General features: G+C 58.5%; 1 protein-coding gene across 5 annotated transcripts in view; it reads right to left on the reverse strand.

Moving 5' to 3' along the window:
• Positions 1–1,376: 1,376 nt before the first annotated feature.
• Positions 1,377–12,896, reverse strand: part of Csnk1e (casein kinase 1 epsilon) — a 33,385-nt gene continuing 21,865 nt past the window's right edge. For 3 of the 5 annotated variants that reach the window (XM_046429475.2, XM_046429474.2, XM_046429476.2), the window contains exons 3-12: positions 12,031–12,141; positions 11,806–11,954; positions 9,811–10,039; positions 9,038–9,208; positions 8,415–8,563; positions 5,360–5,420; positions 4,491–4,683; positions 4,253–4,392; positions 3,373–3,437; positions 1,377–2,560 (exon numbers count right to left, since the gene is read on the reverse strand). In XM_046429475.2, the coding sequence (XP_046285431.1) occupies positions 3,421–3,437; positions 4,253–4,392; positions 4,491–4,683; positions 5,360–5,420; positions 8,415–8,563; positions 9,038–9,208; positions 9,811–10,039; positions 11,806–11,954; positions 12,031–12,141 (1,220 nt within the window). In that variant the 3' untranslated portion in view covers positions 1,377–2,560; positions 3,373–3,420. Of the gene's footprint in view, positions 2,561–3,372; positions 3,438–4,252; positions 4,393–4,490; positions 4,684–5,359; positions 5,421–7,260; positions 7,652–7,745; positions 7,850–8,414; positions 8,564–9,037; positions 9,209–9,810; positions 10,040–11,805; positions 11,955–12,030; positions 12,142–12,896 lie in introns of those variants that run through there. The other 2 variants (XM_046429477.2, XM_046429478.2) reach the window with 2 other exon arrangements.

The following is a 12,896-nucleotide window of genomic DNA, read 5'->3' on the forward strand; positions in this document are numbered from 1 at the left end:
AGGTATCCAGCCCAGAGGGTCTCCAAACAGGGAAGGGACGGGCGGGGGGTTTTCTGTGGGGTTCCCCAGGGCCTCATTGGGCCAAGTGTGTGTGAGTGGAAGGCACATCCTAGGTCGACCAGTTGACCATGGCGCCCCATCTTTACCCAGCCCAGGAAGGTCTTGCTCACCACTGTAGTTCCAGGGCCCACTGGCATTTCTTGGCTTTGGGTGACACCCCCTGACAGACCTGATGTCTGTGAATAAGAATCCATGGGCTGGGACTGGGGCTCAGTGGGAGAGCGCTCACCTGGTACATGTGAGGCACTGGTTCGATCTTTAGCACCACATAAAAATAAATAAAGTAAAAGCATTGTGTCCATCTACAACTTTAAAAAAGAAAGAACCCACCTTTGCTTCCACCTTGCACATGGGGGTATGAGTTCCAGGCTCATGAGCCAGGCTGAGGTCACCAGGTCTTCAAATTCCAGCCCTGGAAGGAGTTTGGAACTATGCCCAAAGAATGCCTCCCAGAGCCCACCCCACAGGGCTGGCCTCTCAGCAAGATGGCTTTGCTATCTCTGGGTTCAAACAGTGCTTTTGGTTTAACGAAAAGCAAACCGCGTTACACACCTGAAGCACACACCTGTAATCCCAGTGACTCAGGAGGCTGAGGCATCAAGTTTAAAGCCAGCCTCAGCAACCTAGGGAGATCCTGTCTCAAATAAAACATAAAAAAGACTGGGAATGTAGTTTATTAGTACAGTACTGCTGGGCTCAATCCCCAGTACCAAAAAAAAAACAGTAAACTGTGTCGGATAAACCCACTTTGATGGACACTCTTTTACATGCTCGTGAGACAAAGGCCCACCAGGTTCAAGGCTGCCCTTGAAGACTACACTAGAACTTGCCCAGGCCCACCTGGGGAACCCCCTGGAACCCAGCTCCTGTACTATTTCTCACAGAGCTGTGTGGCCAGTCATGCGGAGGACACTAGCTGTCCTCTGCTCCCTTGAGGACCCTTGTTTTGGGGCAAGGTGGCCAGGGTTCAAACCCTGCTCTGCCATCTGAGAGCTCAGCCCTGGGCAGGCCATGCTGCCCTGGACTGTCTTTTGGCATAAGGCAGGGCCGTCGAGAGGTCCTAGCTCCCAGAACTATGTGGACAAGGTGGTGAGGAGCTTCAGGGGACTGCTTTGCTGAGCATGGCCCTGGGCGTGGGCATCACTGGCGGAGGCAGGGCGCATGCTCACAGCCCGCCCCAGGACCCCTGGATCAAAGGCTGTGCTTTAAGAAGCCCCATGAAGTGAGGTCTTGTCCCCAGCCCCACACAGCACGCCTCCCAGGCTGCTGGGGAGAAGACGACGCAGGGCAGACACGCAGACGGAAGGCTGCCGCGCCACGGTATCCTCTTCTACTTTATTACTTCAAATTAACAACCACAATAAAGCTCAAAAAAGTCCGATATTTACACAGGAAAAAAGTACAAAATTCCCCCCAAAGTTCTTCAGTATTTTTTTCAATTTTTTAAATTACAAAGTAATAAAAACCTTTGCTCTTTAATTAAAAAAAAAAAAAAAAAGGAAAAGGGGAAACAGAGGTAAATAAATTAGGAAATACACACATGGAGAAAACAAACAAAAATAAAATAATAAACAAAAACAGGTGTTAACTAGGAAGGATGGAAAATCCAACACTTAGCCCTGACCCCAGGCTCCTCCCCAGAAGGCAGGGCCCAGGGGAGGGGGACCCCAGGTGACTGTCAGGACCAGAGAAGTAGCTGATAACCCAGAGCAGGTGCTGGCTGGGAGTAGTCTCCACAGTCTCTGCCCCAGACCAGGCAGGAATGGAAGATGGGACCGCCACAGGCTGGCATTTGGGGACTGGTGGTGGCAAGGACCCGCTGTGCCCTGAGGGATGTGGAGGCCACTGTCCACCCCCACATCCCTTCCACGGGGATAACAAACTCAGCCTGGCAGGTGGGGACGGGGCATCGCTGCTCTGGGACACAGGTCAAATACGCGCACGCACACATACACACAAGGCAATAGTGGCCACCACCTCACTCAAGGCTTCATGGAGAGACAAAGGAAGGACCCAAATGCTCAGGGGGATGCTGGAAAGTCCAGCATAGAAAGTTGGCCACTGTCAGCTCAGAGGGACAGGGACTGTGCGCATCTCCTTGGTTCCAAGGCTCAGGGAGCCCGGTGGAACCCGCCTTTGACTGGCTGCCTTCGACTGGGCTCCCGGCGTCCCTGCTGGCTGCTCTCCCACACCGAGGGGCGCCCTCCCGGCAGGCGGATGGTGGTGGCAGGAACAGGTGGCTGAAGTGGGGCCTTGGCATCTGGCTGGTGTGAGCCGGTGTTGTTGGGGAGCATTTGGCAGCCTGAAGGCTGGGGACAGCGGGCAGTGCAAGGGGACACGGTCCTCAGTGCTAAGGGCATCCCATCTTTTTGCCGTTGGCAAAATAAATCAAAGAAACAAGATCCATCGTCGGTTTTGTGCTGGGTTTTTTCTTTTTGTTCATTTGAGTGGTTTTTTTTCCATCTTTTTGTGTTTTTTTAAAGAAAATACAGTGAAGACACTAGAGGGGAAGAAAAAAGACGCATGAGGCGCCCCGCTGCCTCTGTTCCCCCACCTGCTGGACCCCTTCACCCTAATTTCTCGTCCCTGAGGCCACCCCTCTCGGGGCCCAGAGCTGGCGCAAGTCCAGCACACAGTAGGTACTCCATTTCCCTGGGAAGGGAGCAGACTCTGTCCTCTGCCCAGCTGTGAACAGACAGGCTCCTGGGCTAAGCTGGGCGTCCGAGGCAGGGAGCCCAGTCCCACGCCCCAGCTCCGTCTGTGGGCCAATTGCTCTGAGCGAATCATGCTCAGGGTGTTCTGGTAGAGGTCACGTCCGTCCCCCATCTGGTGAACCACTGCACACAGGCCACTCACTGTCCCCAGGGAGCTCAGCTCTCCACCCTCCCTGGAGGACCACCCTCACTAGGCCAGGCCTAGTCACCACCCGGCTTCCTGCCAGGCAGCAGCAGCAGTCCCACCTCGGTGCACACTGGCCAGCAGCCTCTCTCTGCTCGCCTGTGCTAGTCCTTCCCATGAGCTAACCTGTTTCACAGCCCGGAGGCCGGGGCAGGCCAAAGCCCTGTGGAAGGTCAGCGTGAACCAAGGTTCCAGAAAGTGTCAAGGACGGGGGTGGAGGGCTGATTTCCCGGAAGTCAACCCCCAGCCAAATGAGCCCTGAGCCCCGCTGGGAACCTGCAGGACTGGACATTTGCGCTCCCTCGAGGATCCTTGTTTTGGGGCTAGCAGGTGCCATCTGCCGTCCCCCCCACCCCAGGGCCATGTGCTTCCGGGCCTGGCTGTGCTGGCTGGCTTGGGGCAGGTCCCACTCACCTAAGCGAACACTGGTCCAGCGATGGCTCTCCTCACTTCCCGAGGTGGTCAAATGGCACGCTTGTCTTCGCAGGGGGTGGGGTGGGAGCAGAGAGAGGTGGGTGAGCTTCAAGGCCAGGACCTAAGTCTCCCTGCTGTGTAGCTCAGCCCCACCCCTGGTAAGCCCCGGGAATCAAGGGAAGGGGTGATCCCAGAGACCCTAGGAGGTCCTCGTTTGTAGACAGAGTTGGCAGGGGCAGGGCACAGAGACACACAATGTGACTGCTTTAGGCCACACCCAAGTCAGTGGGCCAAGGAGGGGTTCACTCTCAGGGACAAGTCCACTAAGGCTTCTCCTGCGTAGTCAGGATGGGGGCAGGGCTCCCACTCCCCTCCAGCTGGACACAGTCCCTCCCTCCGACCTCTCCTAGTCCAAATATGACCTTAAGAGAAGCTACCAGGGGCTGGGGCTATAGCTCAGTTGGTGGAGTGCTTGCCTTGCCTGCACAAGGCTGTGGGTTCGATCCCCAGCACCAAAAAGAGAAGCCATCAGATAGAAGCTCACCTGTCCCTCTATCCCATGCTCTTGCCAAAGCTAGTGAGGACCACTGGGGGCTTCCTGATGGCAGGGGCTGTGACCACCTGATGCCCACCAAGATGGGCACCCAGCAGCGAGGGTCAGACCCCAGAACTGCCACTTGCTGGGGCACATTGTTCTGAGCCTCAGTCTCTGGCTTTGCTCAGTGAGGGGGGCTAATGAACCTCAGGGAAGTAAAGAGGTCAAGTCCTAGCCCAGGCCAGGGGTTTGCTCTGGGGTTACCCAAGTCAAAGGGAGAAGAGAGCAGAGCCAGAGGCCTGTCCTGCATGGGGATCTCTGGCTCTGCCGTGGCCGCTTGCTAACCTGTGAGGCTGAAATCCGGGAGACCTCCTGTCGCCCAGTGAGGTCCGAGGACGAGACGTTGGCGGGCGCGCCCCTGTGCAGCCGCATGCTCACCTTCCTCTCCCGGTCCACCCGTGAGATCGCTCTGGGAGAAGTATTGCCTGGAGGGCGAGGGGGGAGCAGACCTCAGCTGGGGACAGAAGCAGGACCCCAGCCCTCTGGCCCATCCCGAAGCTCACAGCCCCAGGCCCTTACTAACCAGCTTGCTGGATGCGGGAGGCGGGGGTGGAGGCCACAGGCTCGGCAGCACTTCGGAGCCGGTTGGCAGTGGCCCCCGTGGGTGGGCCAGGGGGAAGGGCCCGGGTTGTGGATCCCCGCAGCTGCCCCATCCTCTCCTCGCGTTCGTGCTCTCTCCGCTCTCGGTCCACATCCTCGGGGTTCCGGGCTGCACCCTGCAGGGACGGGAGATGGCATGCTGGTCAGCCCCGAGACCTGGGTGCTCTGTGCCCAGCACCTTTGCAGGACAGAGGAGAAGCGAGTTGGGGGCATCTCACAAACCCTCTGGCCCAGCCTCCTTCCCAAAGTGGGAATCCTTGATCTCAGAGGCTTGGAAATGACCCTGGGTCACAGAGAGGAGAAATAGCCACGCAACACTCAGAGGAAGGACAGACAGCACTGAGAAGCAGGGGAGCTCAGGCTGCACTGGAGCCCAGAGGAGTGGCTAACACTCCACAGTGACCAAGGGCAACCCTTGGTCTCCCGACCTGGCCCCCTCCATTTACCAAGAGCCCTTGGCACCTCAGGGTCTCCAAACCATGCAGGGAAGGAGTTCAGAGGCCCATCTAGCAGAAGGCAGGGAACATCAAGGGGACAGGAGTCGCAAGGCTCGGGGAAGGCAGGGCCAGGACTTGGCCAGGGGACCTGGGGCCCAGCCTTGAAGTGCCTGCCGCAGGATGGGAGCTCAGGGGAGCAGGGAAGCAGCCGGGCTAGCTGCCCTGCGACAGACAAGGCTGGAGAAGGGTGCCCGGTGCCCCTCGGGGCCCTGCCCTCTAGCCACTGCTGTCCCCACAGGAGGAAGTGAAAGGTCCAGAGAGGAAGTGGTGCGGGAGCAGGGCCTGGCTGTGTTACCTAGCTGGTCCCGGGGCCGTCCACAGGGAAGGGCAGGGGGCTGGCGTGAGGGGGGCCGCATCTGTGGAGGAGAGAGCTGCGGGCTGAGCAGGGGACCTCACATGGGCTGGGGAATTAGCTGAGGGGCCCTGTGCCCTGGGGAAGTGGAGCAGACCTGCCTTTGGGCACCTCTGGAAGCAGCTGGGATCAGAATGATCTCGAGTCCTAGCAAGGAGCCAAGCCAGGCTAGTCCTAGCCCCACTGCTGGGCAGAGGTACCCCGGGCCTTATCCTTGTCTGACCTGGCCACAAAGCCTCACGACCTGCCTGGGGTCACACAGCCAGAACAGAACTGGGGACCTAGTCCTACCATGCACCTCAAGAGGACTATTCAAGGCCTGACCCAGCAAAACACCCGTCACTCCTCCCACTAGAAGCCCACCAGGCAGGCCTAGGCCCTCCAAGGCTCCACCCACTCAGCCCCAGGCCGGCGCTGGGCAGGAGCCACAGCACGGCTTGACTCCTATGACAGGGATGGCCTCACTCCCTCGTGGGAACCAGGCTCAGGGAGGCTGAATGATGCGCTCGGGTGCCCGCCCAGCCCTGGAGCCAGCAGCTGAGTAGACGGAACCCACCTGCGGCTGCCCCACAGCTCAGGCCACCAGCAGTCCACGTGCAGGAGAAAGAGAACTACTTACTGCCCCGGCTGCTATCCAACCCAGACAACCCCTTAAGAAATGCGCGCCAAGGAGCTTTTCTGGCCTTTATTTGCCCATAAGAAAACATAAAACTGTCAACATCCGAGCATCCTCCCCTGCTGTGTGGACGTCTGTCCTGGGCTGTGTGAAACTTCCTCCTGTCGGTGGCTTGTCCTGAGAACACGTGCTGACTGCATCCCAGAGTTCAGGTGTCCAGGAATTCCAATGCCCTCATGCCGAGGAACACAGATAGGCTCCTCCAAGGTCAAGGTCAAGATCATGGGAGAGTCACTGCCCATGGTGCCCAGCATGGAGTCCTGCCAGCTGGTATGGCTTCCTGCAAGGTATGTGTGGGGGTCTTGGTCTTGGGGGAAGGCTGTGGATGGTCCCCACTGCACATCATGTGGCTGTTCCTGCCTGGGGCTCACGCGGAGGTGATGTTGCAGACGTCGGTGATGGATGAGACTATCAGTGGCCCTGCCTAGCTTTGGACTCCAGAACCTGACTCAAAGGGGACCCCAGGAATGGAGTCAGAGTGCCAGCAAGGGGGAGGAGTGCCTGGCCCAGCTTGAGAAGACATCTTCTTGCTGGTCAGTCCCACAAGGGGAACTGTCAAGGAGCCATCTAGAACAGCGTTGTCCACAGAACTTCCCAGGATGACAGAGATGCTCACATCTGTCTCATTGGATGCAGCAGACACTATCTCGTGGCTCCCAAGAGCTTGGAATGTAGCGAATGTGACCAAGGAACTGCATTTTCCATTTTGATTAACTTTAATTAAACTCTCCATGTAACCAGCAGTTATGGAAGTGGACGTCACAGTCCAAGAGAATGCAAAGCCCTTTCTTAGAGCTGGGCTGAGCCAAAGAACTAAGTCCATCACAGAACCAGACTCGGGGACAACTTCCTATAGGGCAAGGGTCTCGTGTCTGAGGCCCTGAAACGCACTGCAGGAGGAAGGGGTGCCTGGGTGCCCAGGCACTCAGTCATGCTCTAAGCTGGAAGGAACTCAATGCCCATCTCCCTCTCTGCCCTCACAGAGGAGGGCAACACAGCCTTCTCCTCAAAGCCCTGACCTGCGAGATGGCCATCTTCTGCCTGGGACCCAAGAAGAAGAGAAACCCAGGACCAACACGCCAACCTCAGCATTCAGAAGGACCCGGCCTTGGCCCTTGGCATCTGGTGGAGCACCGAGGGACACGATGTAAAAGAAGCAAACCAGGACGAAGGCAGGAGACATTTAATGAGTTCAGTTTCGACACAGAGGCCGCCCACGGGGCCTGGTCCTGGTCCTGGTCCAGGGCCTAACAGGCCCCAGGCCGGGCCACAGTTTTCTTCGGGCTCGTCCTGGCCTCAGGCAGCTGGTTCATTCCTGAGGATCCCAAGTAGGGCCTTTTCCAATACTCTCCACCACAGGGCCACCTCAGGAATGGGTGCCCCCACCATCCCAAGGGACATTTCCTCATGCCTGGCCCTATCAGGCTCAGGCACACTGGTGATGTCAGAACTGGGGCCCTGGAGTCCAGACCACAGGCCAGTAGTTTTGAGGGGGCATCTCCTCCACCTCCTCCACAGGCCTATCTGGGGGGCCTTGGGTGCCCAGGATCGCCGGGCACCTGGAAGGGACAGAGAGGGCACAGCTGAGTCCAACTTTGGTGCTGGCTGGCCAAGTGGCAACTCTTGGAAGGGCCAGGCCTTGGAGGTCCTTACCAGTATGTGGATGGATACGGGGGCCCGGCATAGGGCCAGGGGCGGGGGCGGGGTGCTGCAATAGCTTCGCTGTTCCGGGGCTGAGCCTGGCTCGAAGAAGCCCCCTTTTCCAGAAGAGATGTGAAACAAGACACACGATTTCACGGACTCCAGAGCTCCAGGCACGGCTGGCGACCACTTCTCCCCACCCCACCCCCAGGACCCTTAAAAGAGGGAGACAGAACAACTGCCTAGCAAGATCCAGGGTCCCATGACCAGGAAGAGAGAAGCCACTCTGAATGGGTCCAGGCTGGCTAGGGGGGCCTCGGTGAAGGCGGTCACCCAGGACGTGCAGAACAAGAGGAGCAAGATGGAGCAGGCCGCAAGGAGGGCAGCGGGAGGGCCCAGCAGAGCCGTCCACGCCCTGCCCCGGGCCCCCAGGACAGACTGGAGGCTGAGCCAGGTCCTCCTAAGCCTGCCCACGCCCTGCCCACTGTGGCAGCACATGCCGTCCACACTGATGTGGCTGGATAGGGGTGGCTCTGGGACCCTGGCGAGGTCACTTGTGCTGTCCAGCTCATAACTCCCATCTGTAGGGAGCCCTGCCCCCCACCAGGCCATTCTGGCCTTATGAGGCAAGGCCTTCCCCATCCAGTCCCCCAAGCCCGCCTTGGCCTCCGGGTGACTCACGAATTTGAGCATGTTCCAGTCGAAGACGTAGTCGTAGGAAAAGCCCTGCCGGTGGAAGAGGTTGCGGAAGAGCTGGCGCAGGTAGGAGTAGTCGGGCTTGTCGTCGAACCGCAGGGAGCGGCAGAAGTTGAGGTATGTGGAGAACTCGGCTGGGGGGTGACAGGGAACAGAGGAGGTCACTGTGAGGCCCGCGCTCCCCGGTCCCCGGCAGCCACCATTGCCCAAGCCACCCACTGTCCCTCTCAACAGTTTCAACCTAAGAGGGGGCAGGATGAAGAACAGAACCACAGGCCTCCCTATGCTACTAGTGCTCGCGCCCCGTGAGCACAGCCTCTTCTCGGAGCTGCTCCGGGGAATGTGGCCCACAGCAGCCACAGCTCAAAGGGCGGCCAAGGGCCCTGTAGTGGACACACTCCCAACACGATCTAAGCAACAGCAGGCAAACAGCCACTTCCTCCTCTAACAACTTGGGCCAGGAGAGGGCTCTAGATGGCGAGGCAGGAGTGTGGAAGGGGACACCCAGTCTGCGACATCAGGCTGGGGCTCCAGGCCTCCTACATGCCGTGCAGCCGCAGAGCCCCCGGGTAGTCCTCTTGCGCCCGTCCTCCCCACCTGGTACTCACAGGGGTAGCCTTTGCAGAGGACCTCAATGGGCGTTGACATCTTCTTCTCGCTGATCCGCTCATACTTCTGGCGCTTGGTGGCTGCTTTGAGACCCTGCCAGGGCAGGGAGCCCAGGTTGAAGTACATGAGCACGTAGCCCAGACTCTCCAGGTCATCGCGACGGCTTTGCTCTGCAGAGTCAGAGGCAAGGTGAGGGGCAGGGTCCACACAGGCCCCGAGCTCCTCCTCAGGTCACATTCTTTACTGCATATCTGGCAGCAGACAGCCATCTCCAGCGCCCGCTGGCTCCCGTTCTGCAAGAGGGCCCGAGGCAGCACCTTCCCACCTCAGTCTGGGTCCAGCTTTTCGGCTCAGGGGTTATTTCATTCAGCAACTATGAGTGGGCACCCGCCACCTGCCCACCCCACAGAAGCAGCACAAGCTGTGGCACGAGGCGGGCCGAGGTCAAATCCGGTCCCAGCACTCACGAGGCTGTGTGCCCTGGAGCAGCCCATGTTAAACTGGCCCAAGCTTCCCAGAGGAACAGTTGGGGAGCATGGCCCCCCCACTCAGTGGGGTTGCCAGGAGGACAAGGCCGGGCATGAAGGGGTGGCCAGCACACACAACTCTACTTATGAAGGGAAGATGTGGACGTTGGGTCCCAGCCTTAGGGCAGACTCAGGTAGAGACGCTCAGTGGGCCAACCAGGAAAAGTACCCGGGGGCCTCCGACTGAGGTGGGGGGAGGCAGGCGGCCCGCGGCCCAAGGCGCCCTTGTCCGGGAGCTCACTCACCGATGCCCAGGTGCGTGTTGATGGAGGCATAGCGGGCCGTGCCAGTCAGGTTCTTGTTTTCCCGGTAGGGGATGTGCTGGTGGGTGCGGGCATCCCGGTACTTCTTGGCCAGGCCAAAGTCAATGATGTACACCAAGTTGCCTTTCTTCCCCAGGCCCATGAGGAAGTTGTCGGGCTTGACGTCGCGGTGGATGAAGTTCTTGGAGTGGATGTACTCGATGCGGCTGATCTGGGGGGTTAGCCAGCGGGGTCAGTGGAGGGGCCGCTGCCACATGCCTCGGGCCAGGCCCCAGAAGAACAAAGATGGCAAACGCACCCAGGGTCCCTGCCCTGGCCAGGGAGAAAGGTTTGTCCCCAACTATGAAGGATGGCTTCAAGGTGCAGGCCAAGGAAGGCTGCCGGGAGACAGTGACACCAGGATGAGATCTGATGTCGTGGCAGGGAGTGGGAGCCAGAAGGAAAGGTAAGGGCGAGACCCAGGAAGGAGGGTGCGGGGGAAGGACCGTGGGCCACCATAGTGGCCTGCCGCCACGGGGCCCAGAGGCAAGCAACTGGGGGAGGGGCAGGTGGGAGCACCGAGGAGGCCTAAACCGGGCAGAGGTGCGAGATGGCGCACCCAAGTCCTGACTCCACTTGGCTTCCAAAGGACACCAGAGTCAGGGTGTGACTTTTTTTGGGGGGATGGGGGTACTGGCAATTTAACCCAGGGATAGTTTACCACAGAGCCACACCCTTGGCCTTTTTTATTTTATTTTTGGTGGTGCTGGGGATTGAACCCAGGGCCTTATGCATGCAAGACAAGCACTCTACCAGCTGAGCTATATCCCCACAGCCCTATTTTTTTTTTTTTTAATGTTGATGGACCTTTATTTTATCCATTTGTTTATATGCGGTTCTGAGGATCAAACCCAGTGCCTCGCACGTGCTGGGCAAGTACTCTCCCCCTGAGCCACAACCCCAGCGCCCCCAGCCCTATTTTTTATTTTGAGACACAGTCTCACTAAGTTGCTTAGGGACTTGCTAGTTGCTGAGGATGGCCTTGAACTTGTGATCCTCCTGTCTCAAGCCCCCTGAGCTGCTGGGATTATAGGTGTGTGCCCCCATATCTGGCCCTTTAAGAATTTCCAAAAACTCAAATTAAGATCCACACACAGGACAGGTCCTCTGGCATGTCATGCCCAGCTCTGGGCCTCCGGCATGACAAAATATCTCCAGGAGCTTTACTGAATTTCACCCTGTGAGAATCTCACGATCCTCCTCTGCGCACCCACAGCCTAAAATTGGAGTGTGCTTGCGACAAGACAAGATCTGCATGGTCCCCACTAGGTTCAAAGTTCGATTCTTTCCTCCCAGTACTGGGGACTGAACTCAGGGGCTTACACATGCTAAACCAAACGCTACACTGACTTTCACCCCCAGCCTTTTTCGATTTTTTGGAGACAGGGTCTTGCTTGCTAAGTTGCCCACATTGGTCTTGACTTGCAGTCCTCCTGCCTCTGCCTCCTGAGTAGCTGGCTATGCATTTTATATTTTTAAAAAGCTCTCCTCTGAATGGAAAGGGCCTAAGGATCTACACCTTCTCTGGCCTAGGCACTGTGTGGCTTCCCACTTAATCCCAGCACCCCAGGGAGGGGGAGACTGAGAGTAGGTGACGGAGGCTCAGAGGGGCTCAGCAATTCACCTCGGGTTCCCACACCGGGATAGGACACAACCTGTGTGATCACCACAGGGCAGAACCGAGGGCCCTCCCCAGACCCTGACCTGGCAGCCTGGTGCCTGGAATCTGCATTTAAACAAATGTCCAGGACGCTGAGGCCAGCAGTTAAGGTTCCTGGCCCAGGAAACAGGTCTGTCTTGTCCCTGTCCCTGCCCCCTCCCCTACTTTCCTCTGGAGGCAGGATGCAGGGTTAGTATCCATGGCCACTAGCAAGATGGGGAAGTGGACGCTGCAGGGCAGCTGGGCAGGCCACCTTGACGGTGTGCAGCGGGACTCACCATCTGGTCCGCCAGGAGCAGCACCGTCTTGAGGCTGAACTTGCGGGAGCAGAAGTTGAAGAGGTCCTCCAGGCTGGGCCCCAGCAGTTCCATGACCATCACGTTGTAGTCGCCCTCCGCCCCGCACCACTTGATGGACGGGATCCCCACTGGGGCGGGGCGACAGGGCTGTCAGGGCGGTCCCTCCCCACCCGAGCCACCGGCCCACAGCAGCCCTCGCCTCACCTCCTCCCTGCATCATCTTGTAGAACTTGCTCTCGATGTGCAGCTGCGGGTGCTTCGTCTTCACACACTCCAGCTTGATGGCCACCTCTTCACCAGAGGCGATGTTGGCACCTGCCCAGGGTGGAGGGGCAAAGGCCCAGGTGACTCCCAGACAGCCAGGTGGTTGCCATCCAGCATTTGAGGCTGCTGTAGCTCAGGTGTGGGGCCAACTGGGCATCTGCCTCTCAGGGACAGAGAGGTGGCCAGGAGGCTTCCCGAGGGAGAGTGAGCAGTACCATGTGCCACGGGAGGAGGCAAGACGCCCCCAACTGCTCAGAGAACCCCAGGTCAGGGCTTCGAGAGGGCCCGATGGGGGAGGGGACACACAAATGGTGCCCAGACCACAGAAGGGGTGGCACTTAACCCCAGAGACAGGCCGGCCAGTTGGGTGTGGCGGACTGAGGTGTATGTGGAGGGACCAGAAGCCCAGAGGGATGGGCACTGTGCCCCCCCTGACACCCTGAGCTGCAGAAGGTACTGACCAGCACCTGCCTGCCCACCAAAGCTGCCCCCCTCAAAGGTAGCCCACACGTTCTGTCCCAGGACGTCCCCTCCTCTATTATCGGAGTATCATTCCCCCTGCACAGACGAGAAGGCTGAGAGCCACTCAAGGTCATACGGCTGGCAATTGGGGGACTGGGGAGCAAAACCTAAGTGGGAGCGGTAGCACCTGCCTGCATTCCCTTGGGAGGCTGAGGCAGGAGAATCACAAGTTCAAGACCAGCCTGGGCTTAGCAGGCTCTTAGTTTAGTTTAGCAGACTGGCTCATTCAGTAAGACGCTGCCTCTACACTTAAGAAATAATAAATATATAAGGGGCTGGGGTGC

This window comes from Marmota monax, unplaced genomic scaffold, assembly GCF_021218885.2.
Source record: "Marmota monax isolate L192 unplaced genomic scaffold, Marmota_monax_Labrador192_F-V1.1 WCK01_AAM20220418_F8-fsc00051, whole genome shotgun sequence".
Taxonomy (NCBI): Eukaryota; Metazoa; Chordata; class Mammalia; order Rodentia; family Sciuridae; genus Marmota; species Marmota monax.